The sequence below is a fragment of the Aegilops tauschii genome, chromosome 3, assembly GCF_002575655.3.
Source record: "Aegilops tauschii subsp. strangulata cultivar AL8/78 chromosome 3, Aet v6.0, whole genome shotgun sequence".
In the NCBI taxonomy this organism is placed as follows: domain Eukaryota; kingdom Viridiplantae; phylum Streptophyta; class Magnoliopsida; order Poales; family Poaceae; genus Aegilops; species Aegilops tauschii.
This window is the reverse complement of record NC_053037.3, coordinates 616463206-616483363: the sequence shown is the minus strand read 5'-3', so window position 1 is coordinate 616483363 and position 20158 is coordinate 616463206. Positions and strand designations below refer to the sequence as shown.

General features: G+C 45.1%; 1 protein-coding gene across 3 annotated transcripts; it reads left to right on the top strand.

Moving 5' to 3' along the window:
• Positions 1-1248: 1248 nt before the first annotated feature.
• LOC109768694 (uncharacterized) lies at positions 1249-6792 on the top strand. Of its 3 annotated transcripts, XM_040386022.3 has the most exons (8): positions 1253-1416; positions 1555-1636; positions 2031-2460; positions 2551-2681; positions 4139-4298; positions 4399-4723; positions 4810-4900; positions 6445-6792. In XM_040386022.3, exons 3-7 carry the CDS (start codon positions 2042-2044, stop codon positions 4897-4899), a joined length of 1125 nt encoding a protein of 374 aa, XP_040241956.1. In that variant the 5' UTR covers positions 1253-1416; positions 1555-1636; positions 2031-2041; the 3' UTR covers position 4900; positions 6445-6792. The 3 variants fall into 3 exon arrangements, with proteins under 3 accessions (XP_040241957.1, XP_040241956.1, XP_073367450.1); XM_073511349.1 differs by having other exon boundaries at positions 1253-1636; XM_040386023.3 differs by lacking the exon at positions 4810-4900 and having other exon boundaries at positions 1249-1636; positions 4399-4486.
• The last annotated feature ends 13366 nt before the right edge of the window (positions 6793-20158 follow it).

Below are 20158 nucleotides of genomic sequence, written 5' to 3'. Positions count from 1 at the left end.
TTAGTCCCGGTTCGTAATGCAACTGGGACTAAAGGGTGCATTGAGCTTGAACCAAAGCCCTGTTTTCTACTAGCGGTGGTGCGGAGGGCCTCCTCGTTGTCGCTGGCCAGGGGAAGTGGCTATGGCGTGGATTTTCTCGGTCTTCCCTTGGAGCCGCGATTGATAGCCGCCTCTGTCGCCCGGTTCTTTGCAAGGCGATACACGCGACCCAAGGACTCTGGCTGCCGTTCCGCAGGCAACATCACCCAGTGCCCCGGAGGGGTAGGTGTGGGCGGTGCTGGGTGCTGCCTGGCAGGGGCCGATAAGGACCGCGTCGGACGAGAGGGGGGCGCTGCGGAGTTGCAGGTGCCAACCTGGTCCGTCGCCAACGCCCCGGAAGAGGAGCTACCGCCCAGGTCCAGCAACGACCAACGGAGCTAGCTCCTCCTTGTCGGGCGCCGACGGGCCATAGGAAATCGCGACGGCCTTTCAGGAATGTATTGAAAAATACACTCCTTTAATACAAAGGAATGTATTGAAAAATACACCCTTTCTGGCACACGTTAAAAAACATGCATTGTTGGATATTACTCCATCCGTCCGAAAATAAGTGTCTTTACAATGTACTAACTTTAATACAAAGTTGTACTAGAGTTGAGACACTTATTTTAGAGCAGTGAGAGTACTAAATGTAATCGTATACCACTGTATTACAATTGCATATTAATTTTTATCTATAAGTATAATCGTAGCCATCCACGTTTTATTCGACTTATTTTTAAGTTTAAACTTCTGGAAAATACTGCATGTAACAAATTTTGATAGATGTCCAATTATATAGGAGTACATGTATGACAAAAGGCTAGCCCGTGCAATTTGATGACTAGTAAAGCTAGCCATGATGGCTTTCCTGTAAAAAACAGCGATTGGACCAGCGAAAAGAAACTGAACCAATAACCTCATCAGTCTGGTTTTTCTAATTGAATAAAACCAGAGTACAAACAGGAAAAACCAATAAAAAGTCTGGTTTTTCTAAATGAATAAAACCAGAGTACAAACAGGAAAAACCAATAAAAAAGAATCGGGTGCAACCGCCGGCCCATCAGAGTGAATTTTGCCGCTAGAGCAAACAAGGGCCTGTCTCCGGACGCGACGTACTGCGTTTTTGTTTGCACACATAAGTTCTATATATGGGCTCTTATATTACATTGGGCTTTGGAGTCCTCTCCATAGTCAGTCAGCAAGTGCTGAAAATTGTCTCAAAAAAAAGACAAGTGTGTTGAAAAGGAAAAATAACAGGGAAAGAAACCCTCGTTCCCCACTCGCCGCCGCATCCCCGCGGAGCTCCACGCGCGGCAATTCCTCGCCGCCGCCTCCGCCTCCGCCTCCGCCTCCGCCGGTGGGCTTCCTCACCACCGCCGAACTCTCCTATCCCTCGTAAGCCTTCTCTCTATCATCTCCGATTCACCCCCAGGTCATCTGCACTTGTTCCCTTTCCTTAATCGTAAACCCTAACCCTCGCCGATGGGATTAACATGAATTCGTCGCCGATCCGATCCCGTCCTGCTGCGCAAGTTCGGGCTTACCAAGCCGCTTCTCATCTCCTAAGCCGTCCTCGACAGTGCCTCCCCGCCCCCGTTCTGCCGCACCCAGCAAGGTGTGTACCAACCATGCGTTTTCTTTCTTTCTTTCTTTCTTTCTTTAGATCATGGTCCGCTACCTCTATTTGCCCCCATCAATCACTTTCTTTTCCTTCTTTATTTACTGCCCATATTCCTACGCTTGCTGCAGTGTTGTTTACCATTATATGCTTTTTGATTCATCCACTGTTGTGGGCACTAATTCTGTTACTGTGGGTACAATCATCATTCGATTTTATGCTATTTAGTGGAGAACTTGTATCGAATTTTACTTGTACGTATATGATTCTAAGGTCCATGCAGACACATATCCACTTGCAGTGGCATAAAAATTGTTATTTATCTATATAAGGTCAAATCAACTTGTTTGTTTCCTCAAGTTTTATTTGTTGTTTATGTATATTTTTACAGCTCTCCTCTCAATGGCACAATCAAGTGGCAGTGAATCCAGTGGTGGGGGAAAAGACAATGATGGCTCAACTCGTATCCCCTTCACTCTTCATAGAGTTTTTCGAGATGATGACACCAGTCTGTGTTCTCTCTATTTGGAGATGCCTTCTGGTATGGAAGACATCTCCAAAAGTTACGCTTATCCAAAGGTTTTTCTTTTAGTGAATGATAAAGACAAAAGTCAAAAGGATTGCCTAAAGATGATGCATAATCTCATTCATGAAAATGTACTGGGAGTGAAGTTCTGGGAAGAGGTCGAAGGTGAACCATACATCCGGGTTTACGTCGAGCCATACACTGCATTTGTTTCAGAGCTTCTTAAGAATGCTGAATTTGCTGTGCATCCAATAATACACTCGGTTCCATCTCGGGATTTTAGAAAAATGGTGTGGTATGTTCATATACTGTGTTTATTATTAAATTGTGAATTACATGTTCAGTTTGCCATTATACACAATTAACCGTGTAAATTTGTTTACAGGGCAGCAATAAATGCCTTGGATTACATTAGAGAGAGTGGTAATTACCATGGCAACTTTTCATGGAGAACTACGCTTTATCATGAGGCGAATGGCAACATTGTAGTCAAGTTAGCATACTTTGAAAGGAAAAGTAAGTTAATCAAATAACTCTAGAGCTGAACTCCATATCTGAACTCTAGAGCTTAGCTGCAATTACAGCCCCGTGATGACTTTCTATCAAAATGTCTACTTGACATGTGCTTGTTTTTTGTAATGCAACTGCACAGTTTATTTATTTCTTGTTCGTAAAAATGAAGGATAAAAAAAGTGTACTTATTTGCATTGAAGTTAGTTATGTTCACATTAAAAGTAATGTTTTGATGCACAGTACCGTCATTGATTACGAGTCGAAGGTCTAGAGACTAGTCGATGGACTCGACTAGTCTATGAGTCACAACTGTGGTGTCGACTGCAAATCTCGTGTAGACTAACTCGATGAGTCGAGCGGTCGAGAGACTAGTCTGGACTAGTCGTGTACATTAAGTCGAACGACTCAAACTTTTTTGGAGGGGATAAGAGAGGCACTCAGCCCGCAAGCCCGTCTGAGGGAAATTTTGTGGCTAGGTTTCAGTTTCGCTCCAGAGAAAGCTGCCCACTCCTCTGGAGCTCTCCCTCTTCACTGGTTCTGCTGTCCAGATCCAGCCGTATCTCTGCTGGTTCCTGGGCTGGTTCATCTGCTCCTGGATCCTCCCTTTGCAAGTAATTTCTCCCTTCTCTTATCCTCATATGGTTCCTATATTGCTTGTTCCTTGGCTGGTTCATCTACTGTTGGTTCCTGGTTTAGGTTTGCTTGTTTCAATTCAACATCCGTAGGTTTGAGCAGAGCTAGAGTTACAATGTCTACAACACCAGAGATATCTCAGACAGTGTGCTCAGCAGCCGCTTTAGCTCAAGCCGCTGAGGATTATGATCCATCAAAGGATCCTGGGAGGAAGCCAACTAGGACCATGGACCCAGCATGGAAGTATGCCTTTTGGCCTGATCTGCAGGACAAATTGACAATCCAGTGTGTTCTGTGTGGCAAAAACGTCTCTTACTGGAGTGCTAAGGATGAAGAAGCACCTTGGTGGGGGTTACACAGTGGTGTTAATGTGTCTGAAAGCAACCGATGGAATCAGGAAAGAGATGCATTTGTACATGAAGACTAACTCAACCAAGTTCAAAGCCATGCATTCATTTGTATTGTATACTGTACTTGAATACTTACAGTGTAATACTACATACTACCACTAGGTATTAGCAGTTATGTACTGCAACTTCAGTGCTACAGTGCCATGTCGACTAGTCTCGCACTAGTCTAGACTAGTCACGATTAGTCTATGAGTCTCAACCTTGGAACAACTCAACGACTCTTCGACTCGTAAACATTGAGTACCGTTTGTCGATGTTATTTATTTGTCGAAAAATAATGAACTAGTTTGTTCAGTCTTGTGCAACATCATAGAAATACCTTACTACACCAACTCTAGCTTGGAAACTAACATACAGTCTAAAATAATTCAAGTTTAGAATATAACTTCTATTTTTACCTTGTTTGCGTCATTTCAGACTCCAAAACTCTGTTGCAATGTCAAGCTGAAGATTTCATCTCTCTAGGAGCCTCTCTTGAGGCGGTATCTCGACATGTGAGGAATAACTATGCTAAATTCCAGAATCAAACTTGTTGCTTAATAGATGATCTCGCAAGCAAGCTGAAGTCTGTTACCAAGTACGTTGTTGAATTGTGCCATTAAAATCGAGAATTTTCCTTTTGTTGATACATTTGTTTATGCCTGACATCTTATAGTATTTTTTCCATAAATTTTCAGGTTTTCGGTTGGTACAGCGAAACATGATCTTGAAGATCATGATTTTTTTTGGGATGAGAAAAGGACGAAGATGTTCTTTGCCTATGAGGTACCCAAGATTTTTAAGAATGAAGCAGTTAAGAATAGATTTAGGGCGCTTCCAACTTGTCCAACGCTCCCATGGAAAACAAAATGGTCACCTGATCCATTATCTGACCCAATTCTCATCGAAATGGAGAAGTACCGTGCAAAACATGGACTTGGACAGTACAATGAAAATAGTTTCGAAGACTTTTTAAGATTTATAAGCGGGATGTACACACATGAAAATTTACTCAGGAAGCAGGTAATTTGTAGGCACCACACACAAACACAATACACATAGCCGATAAAACATTGAGTTGGATAACAAAATGTTCTGTTTTGTTACAGATTGAAAACCTCGTCGTTGATGCAGAAGTTCGCGTGAGGTTTCCTCGTCTATCTTATGATTTAAATACTATCATACGGGGTGCTGCGTAAGGTGATGCCATGGAAGAATGAGATATATTTTTAGTCTTTTCTGTTTTTTAAAAACATTTTTCTAGTAGGCGAAAATTTTACAAACAGATTTTACTTATTGAAAATTATAAGAATAGCAATTGTGGGTTTTTAATAAGAACAACACTATTAAACATGCAATGAACGTTGTTAGAGAAATATACCGAGCAATGGTGATTGTTAGGAAATTATCACACTTAAGCAATTGTCGAGTTTGATTATTCAATCATCTATTTGGTAGGGGGAATGTGTTGGTACTCACAAACTTAGCAATGGTAGAGTTACATTATTTATTCATCTATTTGGTAGGGGAATGGGTTGAGCCAACTTTGATTGTCCTCACGCAATAGTCGCTTATCGTACAACACTATTAAACATGCAATGAATGTTGTTTGAGAAATATACTTAGCAGCTGTTAGGAAATTATGGCAAACTTAGCAATGGTCGAGTTAGATTATTTGTTCATCTATTTGGTAGGGGGAATGGGTTGGTTGTTAGGATATTCACAAACTTAGGAATGGTGGAATTAGATTATTTATTCATTTATTTGATAGGGGAATGGCTTAAGCCAACTTTGCTGTCCCCCCGCCACTTTCGCTTGTCCTACAGCTGCTCTTGCACTCCGTTCTTTCTTTTTATTTCTCGTTTGATGAATCAATGGGGTTCTGTAGTTAACTGCTGGAGTGTTTCATGCTGTAAGAATGACATAGTTTCTGCATCTGAAAGTATAGTCTCTGAAGAATCATTGCTGGAATGAGCATGTCCTTGCTGATCTTAATTTTTTGCTGGTCTTAATTTAGGAGTCAATCTTTGTGACTCTTGGTTGGAGACATGTTTTAGTATGGCACGACACATGTTGCTCAGTGATAACGACATGTGTTTTAATTAGTGTTAGGTTTTATACCGTCCATTGTGCTTCTGCCCTTTCCGATTGTACCTCTACTCCTATTTGGTTGCCAATTGATCTGCAAGGGTGGCAATTTATTCTCAAGTACATGTCCATGTGTGCAATGACATGGTCATTTCTGGATTAAGCATGTTCTTTTTCCACATGTGCGCTGATATTTTATCGCTGCTACATATAATAATGCAGCACCTTGTATGCTTGTACAGGACATACCTCTTGCTGTTGTGTGCAGTCTTGACACTTGTTTTTTTTTCTTCTGAATCTTGTGCTTAATAATCAAACTGATTATGGTAACTTATTGTTTAGTCGTCTTCTACTGTGCATGCAATGGAACAAATCAGCCTACCATGTTTTCGCAAGTCATCATTAAATTGAGTGCTTTAATTTATTTTAACATGCTGATGTGCTGAATAAACATACCCGACCTGTCATTGTGCATGCATCATCGGATTATACGCTAACTTTCTTAGTGTATTACGAGTATGTCATCTCCTTTTGTTATTAATACTGATATGATAAGGTGCCTTTGAATAAAGGTAACCTGATGACTTGGAACGAGTTTTCTCATGATGGCCACAGTTATCAAGTTTGACGGAATCGCCTTTGGACTTGATGTGCAGGTCTGATGTTGGTGGCCTTGAGGAGTATCACAGAGACCACATGAGGATGCCAAGCTTGTAGGAGTGCATGTAGTTTATGTTGGAGTCATGAAGGAAACACTGAATCAAGGCGCTGTCGGTGCAGCTGAAATTTAAGCTGTTTGTATCTGTATTCTGTAGTAGAATGTTCCAGCATGGTAGTGATGTTGCCTAGTTTAATTCAGATGCCTAGCATGGCAGTGATGTTGCCTAGTTTAATTCAGAGGTGGAGCATGATAAATCGAACTGTGATGTTGCCTAGTTTAACTGTAATCTTGGATGCTGTGGATCTGCTGTTTTAGTTGCTTGTAGAAGACACTTTGAATATTATTATTGTGATCCCTGTGCGTCCAACTATTACTTTTGTAGCAAGGGGATTTGGGATTACCTTTGACGATCTGGTCATTGGGCGGTCAGGATGCGTCTCCGCACTGGTGACTGGCAGCACTTGAAACACCCCTCTAGCAAACAAGGCTTTGAAGGAGAGTAGTGGAACACGAACAGAGAAGAATCAATCAGCTGCATGCAGCAAGGATGAAACAAAACATGAGCAGAATGGATCATGTGCACAACATATGCCCAAATGTCCAGCCGAATCATGCCATCGGTGGGTGACAAGGCAAGCCGCCATGGAGGCATGGAGACTTTTGGTAGGCTGGCGGAGGAGAGGGAGGCGGGCGGTGCCAAGGAGGCCGTCAGCCGAAACATGAGCTTTATACATGCCATTGCGAAGATTATAGCTAAAGTCATGTCCAACCGATTAGCCCCCCACATGAATGATCTTGTTTCTCAAGCCCAAAATGCCTTCATCAAAAGGAGATGCATTCATGACAACTTCATGTACGTGCGCAATCTGGCAAGACGTTTCCACCGCAACAGAACGCCCGCTCTGCTATTCAAGCTTGACATTAAAAAGGCCTTCAACTCAGTTAGATGGGACTACCTCCTTGAGCTGCTAAGCCACCTGGGATTCCCTCCACGTTTGGGGTTGGGTCTCGACCCTTCTGTCCTCCGCGTCGTCGCGGGTTCTGCTCAACGGTGTTCCTGGCTGCCCCATCCCGCTTGGCCAGGGGCTGAGACAGGGAGATCCAATGTCCCCTCTTCTCTTTGTGCTTGCCATCGACCCTCTTCACCATATACTTCGAAAGGCCACTGAGCAAGGCAACCTACACCCGCTTGGCGGTAATGCCATGGTGATCCGTGCCTCGCTTTATGCGGATGATGCTGCTGTGTTCCTTGCGCCCATTAAAGTTGATGTCAATTTTTTCACGGACTCCCTTGCGCGGTTTGGGGAGGTCACTGGTTTGATCACGAACTGCTCTAAAATTTTGGTTGCTCCAATTCGGTGTGGAAACTTAGACCTTGATGATATCTTGCATTCCTTTCCGGCTAGCCGCTCATCATTCCCCATGAAATACCTCGGTTTACCTCTATCGGTTAAAGGCCTGAAGCGCATCCACTTCCAGCCGCTCGAAGATAAGATCACTACCTAGCTCACCCCTTGGCTTGGCAAACTAATGGCTGCTCCGGGCAGAGCGGTACTGGTCAAGTCGGTCATCACGGCCATTGCCATTTATTACATGACGGCGCTAAATCTTCCAGTTCAGGTCATGAAAAAGATTGATTCCCTTCGACGAGCTTTCCTATGGGCTGGGTGTGATAAGGTCACTGGTGGCAATTGCAAGATCAACTGGGAGCAGGTGTGCAAGTCCAAGGCTCATGGTGGCCTAGGTATTTTGAATCTGGACAAATTTGCTACAGCTCTTAGAATCCGCTGGCTTTGGGCAGAGTGGGTGGATCCGGTTAAGCCTTGGGTTCATCTGGGAAACCCCTGTGATGAAAATGATAAAGATATCTTCGCGGCCGCCACCAAGGTGTTCGTTGGGGATGGCATTCGTGCCTCCTTCTGGGAATCTGCATGGCTAGATGGGATCAGGCCCAAAGACATTGCACCACATATTTTCGAGATATCCAAGAAAAGGGGCTGTTCGGTCCACAAAGCTTTGCAGGACAACTTTTGGGTCTCCAAAGTGAATACCGCTGAAATCACCAATGTCAGTCATCTTACTGAGTTCGTCAACCTTTGGGGAAAGATTTCACATGTTCATCTCCGCTCGGATGTGCCAGATTCTATTTCCTGGAAGCTCTCTAAGGATGGTCTTTATTCGTCGGCGACGGCCTACAAAGCTCAGTTCCTTGGTTTGGTCGACACAACAATGCCCTTGATGGTGTGGAAGAACTTGGCTCCCCCAAAGTGCAAGTTCTTCGCCTGGCTTGTTATCAATAATAGGATTTGGACGGCGGATAGGCTACATCGTCGGGGATGGCCAAACTGTCACCTTTGCCCCCTATGTAAGCAAGTTCAAGAGTCGGCGGCACACCTCCTATTCCAATGCCGCTACACCGTCAGAGTTTGGGTGATGATTAAAACTTGGCTTGGCCTTGTTGATGTGCATCCTGCAGATTGGGTGGCTGTAGGTTCCGTCAAGGATTGGTGGCAACTCAATGCCTGTAACATCTCGCAATCTCGAAGGGCGCTCATCTCTTTAATGATGCTTATCTCGTGAGAAATTTGGAAGGAGAGGAATGCTCGTGTTTTCCGCAACACCGCGGTGCCGGTGGGGGTGATTGTTGCTAAAATCAAAGAGGAGGCTTCCAGGTGGTGCCTAGCAGGGGCAAATTTTTTGAGTAATGTAATGTCGCGAGAGTAATGCTTAGTAATTCGGCCTTCGGCCTTTGGCCAAAACCTCTATTTTCTTCTTCTTAATCAATGAAAAATGGCAAATCTTTTGCCTTGTTTAAAAAAAATCCAAAGATAAATTTAGGGTATAGTTAATCGGTCAGACATTGTTCACCGAATTATACTGCAAACAAAATAAACATAAAACGGTGCAGAGAGGGCAAGATCACCACTTCTTGGGGCCCTTGCCCTTGCGGTCACCTCCGAGGCGGTCCATCTTCTCCATGCACGCGTCCGCGGCGGGAGGATCGCCGTTCGAGCTGGTGGTGCCACTCTCCGATGCAGAGGATATGTAGCCTGACAGTCGGCGGATGGCGCGGCTCTGCTCCCGAGCGTGACGTGCCGACTTCGCCTTGGCGCTCTCCTTCTCCCTCGTGAGGCGCTCCAAAGCCTCGAGCCCGAGACAGAGCGCCTTTGCATTCTTGCACTAGAGGCGCCTCGCTCCGCCGTGGTAAGCGAGTGCCACATCACCACGGAGGAGCGCCTCCTTTGGATCCACGAGCACAAAGCGTGCGTGCTGCCAGGGCAGTGCCGCAGCCGGAGGGGAAGGGGAGGGGGCGCCCTGCTCCGGATCTGGAGCAGGGCAGAGCGAGACGGGCGAGCGCGGGCTGCATTGCGGCGGCGCGACCTGGTGGAGGTGACGGCAAACGCCACTGAGCTCGAGCTTCCGTCGGTGTCCAGCCGCAACCGCTTGATGGAGATGCAGAGCGCGAGTTGCTCGTCGTTAGGCGCATCGTTGCCCGAGTCCTCGTCCTTCACGAGGCCGTCCCAGTCCATGGGATTGGTCTTGTTGCCGGACTCGTCGCTGGAGCGACTTGGCCATGGCGGAGGACGCAGAGATATTCGGGTGAGTAATGGAGAAGACGAGAGGGGAGCGAAGAGGGCGAGTGGACTGAGATCGACTAGAGTTCGACCGAGAGAGTGGGGGTTTTGTGGGGACTGTGGTGGGGCGACGCGGTCCATAGTGAGTCAGGCCTATGTGGCGGGCGTGCCCGGGCGCGTCCAGGCCTTCCCATATCCGTCCCAGACATTGGCTGAATATGGAGAGTGCCGGTGAGGCTGGGCATTTAGGCCAGATATGCATAGCCCGGTTGGGTGTCGTTTTTTGATCCGGATAGTGACCGAGCAGCTCGTACAGTCCCTCGTTTAGGGCAGACATGGGTCCGGTTGTAACAGTTTCAATTTTCAAGTTTGTGCACCAAGATGGATCCACAAAACAAGTTTAAGTAGTGGCGTTTGGTGCACTAATTTGCAAAGAGTTCACATGTGGTATTTGGTTAGGGTCCAGACACTAGTTTGTGCACAAACATGAGCACAAGGGAAGGGACGATGTGCAGAAATGAAGCAAAATATATGCCGACTCACCCAAATGACAAGGCAAGTCGGCCGGTGGTAGAAGGATAGCCTGGCGGACGTGCGCCGCCTAGTGCAGCTCGAGCCTCGAGCTGCCGGGCACCGCAGGTTCATCCGATGCGATGCGCTCTTGTGCCGCCGGCCGCGCTGCGCTCACGATCATTGATTCCCCGCGTGCGTCGCTGCCCTCGCACGACCATCTATCTTCCTTCCCACCGGTGGTGTGGTGTCGAGGAGGCCAGCTGCCGCGTAGGGCGAGAGCAGCGTGTTGCGCAGCTCACGGCATTTCGTCCAACACCTGTCTGTGTATGTCTGGCGAATTCTTGGCGTACAAGGAGATGCGTGCCAAGTGCCAACACACAGATAGGATTTCACAAAAGAAGAAACACACAGCTAGCGGCACTTGTCACCTCCAGGGTGTGATTTTGTACCAATTTGAACCCCGACTAGCAGGTGGTTGCAATTTTCAAGTTTGTGCACCAACATGGACCCACAACACAAGTTTAAGTACCCTAGCGTAATTGACTAGATGGTTACAATTTACGTAGATGCTTAAAGATTCCCGAAAGCACTTTTTTTTGGAAATTCTGATTATTTTCACAAGTTCATATAGATGCTACTAGGTAGCTTAGGACGGAGATTTGGTAAACATGGTTCCACGCGCACCCTTTACGAATAGTAAATCTAAAAAAATAGTAAAAAATTAAAAAAAAATCTGAAACTTTTTTGTAATATACATAGTTAACCGGTATACTTGGCGTACGAAGTTTCACGAAGAAACCACACTCGTGGTAATCTGGGCAAAAATGGCAAAATCAAAGCTATATTGAAAAACATTATTTGATGAGTAGTACGGTCCCAATTATATTTTTTCCACAAAGAATATCATGGATGTCAATATATACATCATGAAACTTCAAACGTGAGTACAATGGTCGACTAAGTTCCATATCCCGAAATTTCAGATTTTTTTTTAAAATTTCTAGCATTTTTTCCAATTCTACTATTCATGTGGGTGCGCGTGGAACCATGTTCACCTTTGTATTTTGGCTACTGCATGTAATACTCCCTCCGGTCCTTTTTACTCTGCATATAAAAATAGTTTGAAGTCAAACTTCATAAAGTTTGACTATATTTATATGAAAAAATCTCAACATATAAGAATTGTTTGAAGTCAAGCTTCATAATGTTTGACCATATTTATATGAAAAGATATCGAAATCTACCATGCTAAGATTATACCATATGAAAATGTAAGTCTTGGCGCATCTACTGATATTGATTTCACATTGTGAATATTGATGTTTTTTTCTATAAAATTGGTCAAACTTTACGAGGCTTGATTTCAGACAAATCTTATATGCGGACTAAAAAGGACCGGAGGAAGTATATGATACATGTTCACCGGAGCCCAACAGCTTCAGCACACGCAAAAAACAACACGAGTGACTGATAATCCGACCGCACCTAGAGTATCTCCAATGCTCATCACCAAATCGGACACCGTCTATCCGTGGACTGGTGGGGACCAGTACATTCTTTTATTTAGAAAAGGAGGATTACCCTCGGACAATGTATGCAGCCATTTTATTAATTATTCACAAAGACCTTACAAAGTAATACATCAGTTTGTACGAAGCCACCACCTTAGCAACAACTGTCGCTATTCCTAACCACTTGATGAAGGGGTGCCGACTGTCTAAGCCTAATACCAAACAGACATCGCACCGAAGCCTAACATCTAAAGCCGGAGACCCCAACCGAGCCAGATACTGGGTTTGGGGTACAAACCAGTCCGACACACTCTCATGTGTCGTCGCCGCCGTCTTCCACCAATCCATCTTCAGAGCTGAAACTAACACACCGACCTTGCCTGGCCTCTCTGCCATCGACGTCACCATGACGCCAGACAACATCCTCCTCCTGCGCGAGTCCATCTCCGCGCATCGGACACCGAGTCTCCACTGCACCACACCGCCGAGATCCACCGCCACCAATGAGTAAGATGAAGCACCGCTCCACGAAAGAAGCCATCCACTGGTCCCTCGAGCCCGTGCACACCTCCAAGAATGACGCCCCCAAGGGGGAAACGATACTAGAGCGACGCCGTCATCCGATCTACTGATTTAGAGTTTCCCTCGGAGATAGCAGATAGAGGTCTGGAGCTTGTCCACGACAATTCCTTCAAGAAGGTGACGACACAAAAAGGTGCCACCATCGCCGGTCTTGGCAACAAGCTGAGAACGAGGTTTTCACTCGGATCTGCTCGACGAACCTCCGTCTCGCATCGTGCGCACGGACCACCACCGATCTCCGCTGCCGCGGAGCAAGCAAGCCACTCTGGCCAGCCACGCCCGCAGCAGGCCAGCCCACCAAAACCCTCCACGCCGCCACCGATCCGAGGTGCCGTAGCGCCGAGGCCGGTAGCGGATGGGATCTGAAAAGCTGCCGGGTTCTTTTCGCAGTTGATGTTGGGGTTGAAGCCCAGGAACTGCCCCTTGTTGATGTGGGGACGAGTACATGGACAATGATACGGGAGCTTTTCGCCCATCCAACCTTGTCCCGTAAAACTTCCGCCTTTTTTGTTTAAGTCCACAAGCTTAAAGTAACAACATATCATTGAAAATGTACAAATACGGCATTAGTTTTAATTTTAATATTACAATCCAACAATAATGTTTTCAATTAAAGTAGTTCAAAATTGAATTGATGCAAAAGCAGCTTTAAATTGCGTGCTTTGCGATGGGTGTGACTTGCGTGTTGGCATTGCCCTCTGTGTCGATTTGCCGGAGACTGGCGTGATGCCGTTCTTTTCTCTCCCTGATTTCTTGTCTAACTCTATAGAGTTCTCTAATCCTCCTCGGCTCCAGCTCCGTTCCTCGAGATTGGATCCTCTTTTTCTGTCAAATCTGCTCTCCCCTGTTTCACCTGCCACTCTACATTTGCCATCGCCCCCGATGCTGACTGGTCCTTGAAGTTGTTACTCTAGCTCGATCCAATCCACTAATCCATTGCACCCTAGCTCTTCCAGGCCGATTTCCACGATCCAACCTCCGTGCACCAGCACCTTAGCAACCCCCGATGCTGACCGGCAGGTGGGAGCGTACGGGTGCCAATCTTCCTCAATCCAGGGCAGGTTTTGGACGGAGGGGCGTCCATGCTCATGCTTTGGTCAAGACGTCCTTAGTTAAGATTTAGATTGTGAAGTCATCCCCAAGGGTTCCACCCGCGCCATGAAATTCATTGGCTGGAACTGCCAAGGCGTGTGAAAAAACCTATGCAACTCCAATAAAATGGAGTATCTTGCCAAACCAATGGCATCCACTTCCGCTTTGGTACAACCCCCTAAACACATAATAAAGGGTAGAATAGTCTTTCGCTCACGCTTTAAAATAAAATTAAAGACAACCCAGAGTAAGTCCGCCATGGGCCGGCCCATTAGTGAGTGTATCCTGTAGCGGGGTACCGAAAATCAAAAAATAATGCAGGCTACTAAGGATCAAACCCGGAACCTCAACCGATAGTGAACATGTTGCTAGCCACTGGGACAAACAAACTTTGGTGGCACATATGCAGCGCCATTTGTCATCAAATATAATTGATGTACTGTAACTAGGTCAAAACGGGATTTAACTAGATCAAAACAAACTTTTCTCGGACGGATTTTTCGGAAACGGGTCAAAACGGGATTTTCCGTCACCCGGGAGAAAATATGCTACCGATCATTTTTTTTGAAATATTTGAATTTGATCTGTGCAAATGATCATATACGATACCTATGCGGCTATGCAAACTATTGCTGTTCAGATGATTTGGCGTACTGGCTGTTTGCGCCAATAAAGGCCAGGAGTGGTAGGGATGGAGCTCCCACTTTCCTTTTTAGTGATTTTTTCTGTCCGGTGGGCTATTCGCGTTGAAATAGGCGACTGCAAGGACTTGTCCCAGCAAGTCCGTGGAAGATGTGTCGTGTATTGACAAACACAAACATTATTTCAAATTTTCGAGCATTGAAAACACAAACATTTTTCCAAAATTACGAACATTTTTTGAATACATGTTTTCATTTTGTAGGGCATAAGCAATTTTTTAGGAACTTTATTCTTCTTTTAGGAACTTGTTCAAAAATTTGAAAATTTGTTCAGAATACTAGATATTTTTTTAAAATATGGCTTACAATTAAAAATGGTCATGAATTTCACAACATGCCGCATTTTGAATTTTTAGTTCACAAATTTAGAAATGTTTGCGTTTAATTAAAAAATGATGAATTTTTAAAAAGTACATGGCTTACAATTTTCGTCAATTGTTGAGATTTTGTTACACTTTTGGAAAAAAGCAAGTTTCTAAAATTTTCATGCACAATTTGAAATTTCAAAATTATCGAGCAATTTCAATAAATGGTTAGGACATAGGAAAATATTCATATTGATTGATAATGACCAAATCGCAATTAACAGAAGCAATCAATTAGGAAAAACAATATGCTCAGTGAGGCCTTGTGTGGCACACTCTTTTTAAATGGTGTTATTTTTGTATTATGAATAAATGACCCCAGCTTCTTAAAGCAGCCTGCCACAGACATATGAGCCATTCATGTCAGGTATTAATAAGCTCTGACGTGTTTACACGCTGCGATGCTTCCGACCATTTTATCGGCTCTTGTCACCAAGAAAACTCCAGAAATGCAAAACTTGTCAAAGTCAAAACAACTTGGCATGATGCATAGTTGGTCACAGAAGCAGGTAGCGTAGGAACTACTCCCGCCCCAACTTGGGAACCTTCTAGTTTTTTACTTTTATTTTACCATGTTTCCAGTTTTATTCTTTTTATTTTTTCCTTTTTATTTTCTTTCTTATTTATTTTTCATTATTTATTTTTTATTTTCGTATTTATTTTTCTTCTTAAAAATGATTGTGACTTTTTTCGGAAATTTTAAAAAAAAATCACATTTTAATATTTTTAGTATTTTTAAAATGTACAGGGTTTTACAAAAAAATCCTGTTCTCTAAAACTTGTTTTGATTGTTAAAAAACGATGCCATGTTGGATTTTTTCTCAAAACTCTAAAAACCTTCATGTTTACACAAAAACTCAGAGATTCCAGATTTTTCTTTAAAAAAAAATATTTACGACTTCTAAAAATGTTTGATTTTTTTGTTTTTAATTTCTGTAATGCTCATGTTTTCATATTTTTCATAACTTCCGATAATATACGGGAATTTCAGAAAATGTTCTAGTTTTCTGAAAACTGTTCACACTATGAAAAACTGTTCCTGTTTTCAAATTTAATAAAAGTAATTTTTTTTGGGGGGGGGGATTTAAAAAATGCTCGCCCTTTTGATAAAATTCAAAATTTCGAAAATGTTCCCATTAACAAGTTTTGTTCTTTAAATTCCAAAAAATTGCATTTTTTCAGAAAATGTTCAGCATCGAAACAAATATGTCAAAAAGTCACGTTTAAAAAAAAAATTGAGTTTTGAAAGTTTATTAGAGTTGTTCAAACAACTGTCGGATTTTCAGACATTACTTGTGATTCAAATCGAATCATTGTGACTTCGCTTTTTATTTCTGCCTAGATATTAGATCGCTGTCATACTGCTGCATACTGCGGAAACCTTCATGGGCCGGCCCAGTCACAGGGGGTACGTAGGGCGTATATATTCTAGCGGGCATCATACATACAAAGTGGGAATACCTTGTGAAAAGACTATACTGCCATTTATACATTTTCAGGGGGGTTGTACCGAAGCGGGACTCATGGCATCCACGAGAGCACAGATAATATTCCTCTCGGAAATCAGAACTTCAAGGTACATTTCCTCTCAACTTAATAGTAGATTTAACATTGCAGATAACTTTGTAGTTGCTCCTAAGGGTCTCTCCGGTGGTCTTTGGTTGCGTTGGTCTGACAAAGTCCAAGTCATCATTAAGTGCTCCAATCACTACTTAATCTTAGCTCTAGTTGTACGTATAGCGACTAATCTTGAGTTTGCATTGTCTTGTGTATATGGGGATCCTCATCATCGCCACACGAGAATGATTTGGGACCAGATTTCGTCTTTTGTGTCTGATAACACAGGAAAACCAGTAGTTTGCTTAGGTGATCTCAACAACATCATGTATGATGTGGATACTACCTCCTCTAATATAAACCACTTTCGTATGCGTACTCTTATTGGTTATGTTAAACAATGTGGTCTCTTTGATCTTGGTTTTAGTGGCCCTGCTTATACATGGACTAACAAACATTTCTCGTCAACCTGTTAAAAAAAAACATTTCTCGTCAATTCCTGTGTTTGAAAGGCTGGATAGGTGTCTTGCGAATGCTGAGTGGTGTAATGTGTTTCCAACACAAATGTTTCTAATCTTCCTATTATTCTTGGAGATCATGCGCCTATACTTGTTTCAACTGAATCTCAATTTCGTAGATCAAAACTCAATTTCAAATTTGAAAATTTGTGGACCATATGGAAGAAGACTTCCAAAAAGTTGCACAATCTTCTTGCCGTTCTTCTGGGAATAAGCCAGTCCATACTAGGACAACAACAGCTAGGTACCCGTAAGAAATGGTGCAAGAAGAAGAAGCCAATACAACAACAGCTAGATGCCCTGATCAAGATCAGATCAATACTATCCAGAAGCAACCGATTAAAGATCAAGATCACTCCTTGGAGGCAAAACTTATTGCTCAATACGAAGAAAACATGACCAAGCTCACTGAATTTTACAGGCAACGAGCAAAGAAACACCAGGCGGTGCACGGAGACGGGAACACCTTGTTACGCTCCCTGCCGGCTCCAATGGAGGCCCAGCGGCAGTGCCAGCTCCAACCGGCCTGGAGCGGCCTCGTCGACAGGCCCGGCCCAGCAACCGATTCCCTGCTGAGGCGTGGGACACTACTGGTAGGGTTAAGTAGGTGTGTTTCCCCCCTGCGTGGGGTGTGGAGAAACTAGACTGTAACAGCGGCGGCTATCTCTCTCTCGGACTCCCCTTTCCTCCAATCCCCTTCCTCTTCCGAACCTTGCTACTGAGAAATTGTGTATCTGGCAGTGACTTGAGTGATAATCGAAGTGGGAGCGTAACAATTGGTATCTAGAGCCACCAGATCCTCCAAATTTTTTCTCCACCACCGACACTGGCCGGCCGTTTTCCGTCGATTATCCAGACGCGTCGGGGTAAGGCAACGGCGATGGAGGAACACACCAAGGCGTTGGGTGACCTGACCACGGCGATCGCAGCCCTCGCCGCCAAGATCAACGACATCCATCCGGTCGTTCTCGAGCTGCAAGGTTGGCGGCCCTTGATGGAGCAGTATGTGGCGGAGCTCCAGTCGGAGGTGGGTCAACTGCGGACCCAGATCGACAAGGCGGCGGCAGCAGACAAGGCCGCGGAAGTGGCGCCGTCGGATCGCGCCAAGAGACGCCCCTTCCTCCGCCCCTGCGCCTGGCGGACCTCCCTCCGCTTCGCCCACAAGCCGTGGACGCGCCTTGTCATCTCCTACTTCCAACCGTTGCAGATGCGTTTCGTCCTCGGGCCAATGATCCCCTAGTTCATGGTGACACTGGTCACGGGCCCGATGGCCGCGGCATTCTACAAGATCCACGGGGAAATCGCTTGGGGAGATTCGTACCCCACGGTTGCCTCTGGCCACTGGTACGTCCGAGTTCCTTCACACCGGCGAGCAGTCGTTTTTCGTCGATCGGGGTTATCATCGGTTACCACCACCGCCCCGTTTTGATTTTCCTCTCTTCGATGGCGCTAACCCACGCGCCTGGCGTCTCAAATGTGAGGCATATTTTCGTGTTTGCACACTGAGCCCGGACACTTGGGTCAGTTGCGCAGCCATGTACTTCACCGACGGCGCATTGTCATGGTTGCAGTCATCGCAAGCCCACTTACACTATTAAGAGTGGGGAGAGTTCGCTATGGCGATTTGCTCACAGTTTGGCCGCGAAGAGTTTCAGAACCTCTTGCGCCAGTTCAACCGGCTCAGGCAAACGGGCTGGGTTGATGAATATGCAGAGCAGTTCACACAGCTTATGCATAACATGCTAGCTGTTGGAGAACATAGTAATTTTAAAAAATTTCCTACGCACACGCAAGATCATGGTGATGCATAGCAACGAGAGGGGAGAGTGTTGTCCACGTACCCTCGTAGACCGAAAGCGGAAGCGTTATGACAACGCGGTTGATGTAGTCGTACGTCTTCACGATCGACCGATCCTAGTACCGAACATACGACACCTCCGAGATCTGCACACGTTCAGCTCGGTGATGTCCCACGAACTCACGATCCAGCAGAGTATCGAGGGAGAGCTTTGTCAGCACGACGGCGTGATGACGGTGATGATGAAGCTACCGGCGCAGGGCTTCACCTAAGCACTACGACGATATGACCGAGGTGGATTATGGTGGAGGGGGGCACCGCACACGGCTAAGAGATCAATGATCAACTTGTGTGTCTATGGGGTGCCCCCCTACCCCGTAGATAAAGGAGTGGAGGAGTCCTACTCCCACCGGGAGTAGGATTCCCCCCTTCCAAGTAGTAGGAGTAGGAGAGAAGGAAGGGGAAGAGAGAAGAGAAGGAAGGAGGGGGCATCGCCCCTCCCCCCTAGTCCAATTCGGACTAGGCCTTGGGAGGGCGCGCGGCCTGCCATAGGCAGCCCCTCTCTCTCTCCCCTAAAGCCCAATAAGGCCCATATACTCCTCGGGGGGTTCCGGTAACCCCCCGGTACTCTGGTTAATGCCCGAACTCACCCGGAACCATTCTGATGTCCAAACATAGTCATCCAATATATCGATCTTTATGTCTCGACCATTTCGAGACTCCTTGTCATGTCCGTGATTATATCCAGGACTCCGAAGAACCTTCGGTACATCAAAACACATAAACTCATAATACCGATCGTCACCGAACGTTAAGCGTGCGGACCCTACGGGTTCGAGAACTATGTAGACATGACCGAGACACGTCTCCGGTCAATAACCAATAGCGGAACCTGGATGCTCATATTGGCTCCTACACATTCTACGAAGATCTTTATCGGTCAAACCGCATAACAACATACGTTGTTCCTTTTGTCATCGGTATGTTACTTGCCCGAGATTTGATCGTCGGTATCTCAATACCTAGTTCAATCTCGTTACCGGCAAGTCTCTTTACTCGTTCCGTAATGCATCATCCCTCAACTAACTCATTAGTCACATTGCTTGCAAGGCTTATAGTGATGTGCATTACCGAGAGGGCCCAGAGATACCTCCCCGGCAATCGGAGTGACAAATCCTCATCTTGATCTATGCCAACTCAACAAGTACCATCGGAGACACCTGTAGAGCACCTTTATAATCACCCAGTTACGTTGTGACGTTTGGTAGCACACAAAGTGTTCCTCCGGTATTTGGGAGTTGCATAATCTCATAGTCATAGGAACATGTATAAGTCATGAAGAAAGCAATAGCAATATACTAAACGATCAAGTGCTAAGCTAACGGAATGGGTCAAGTCAATCACATCATTCTCTAATGATGTGATCCCGTTTAATCAAATGACAACTCATGTCTATGGCTAGGAAACTTAACCATCTTTGATTCAATGAGCTAGTCA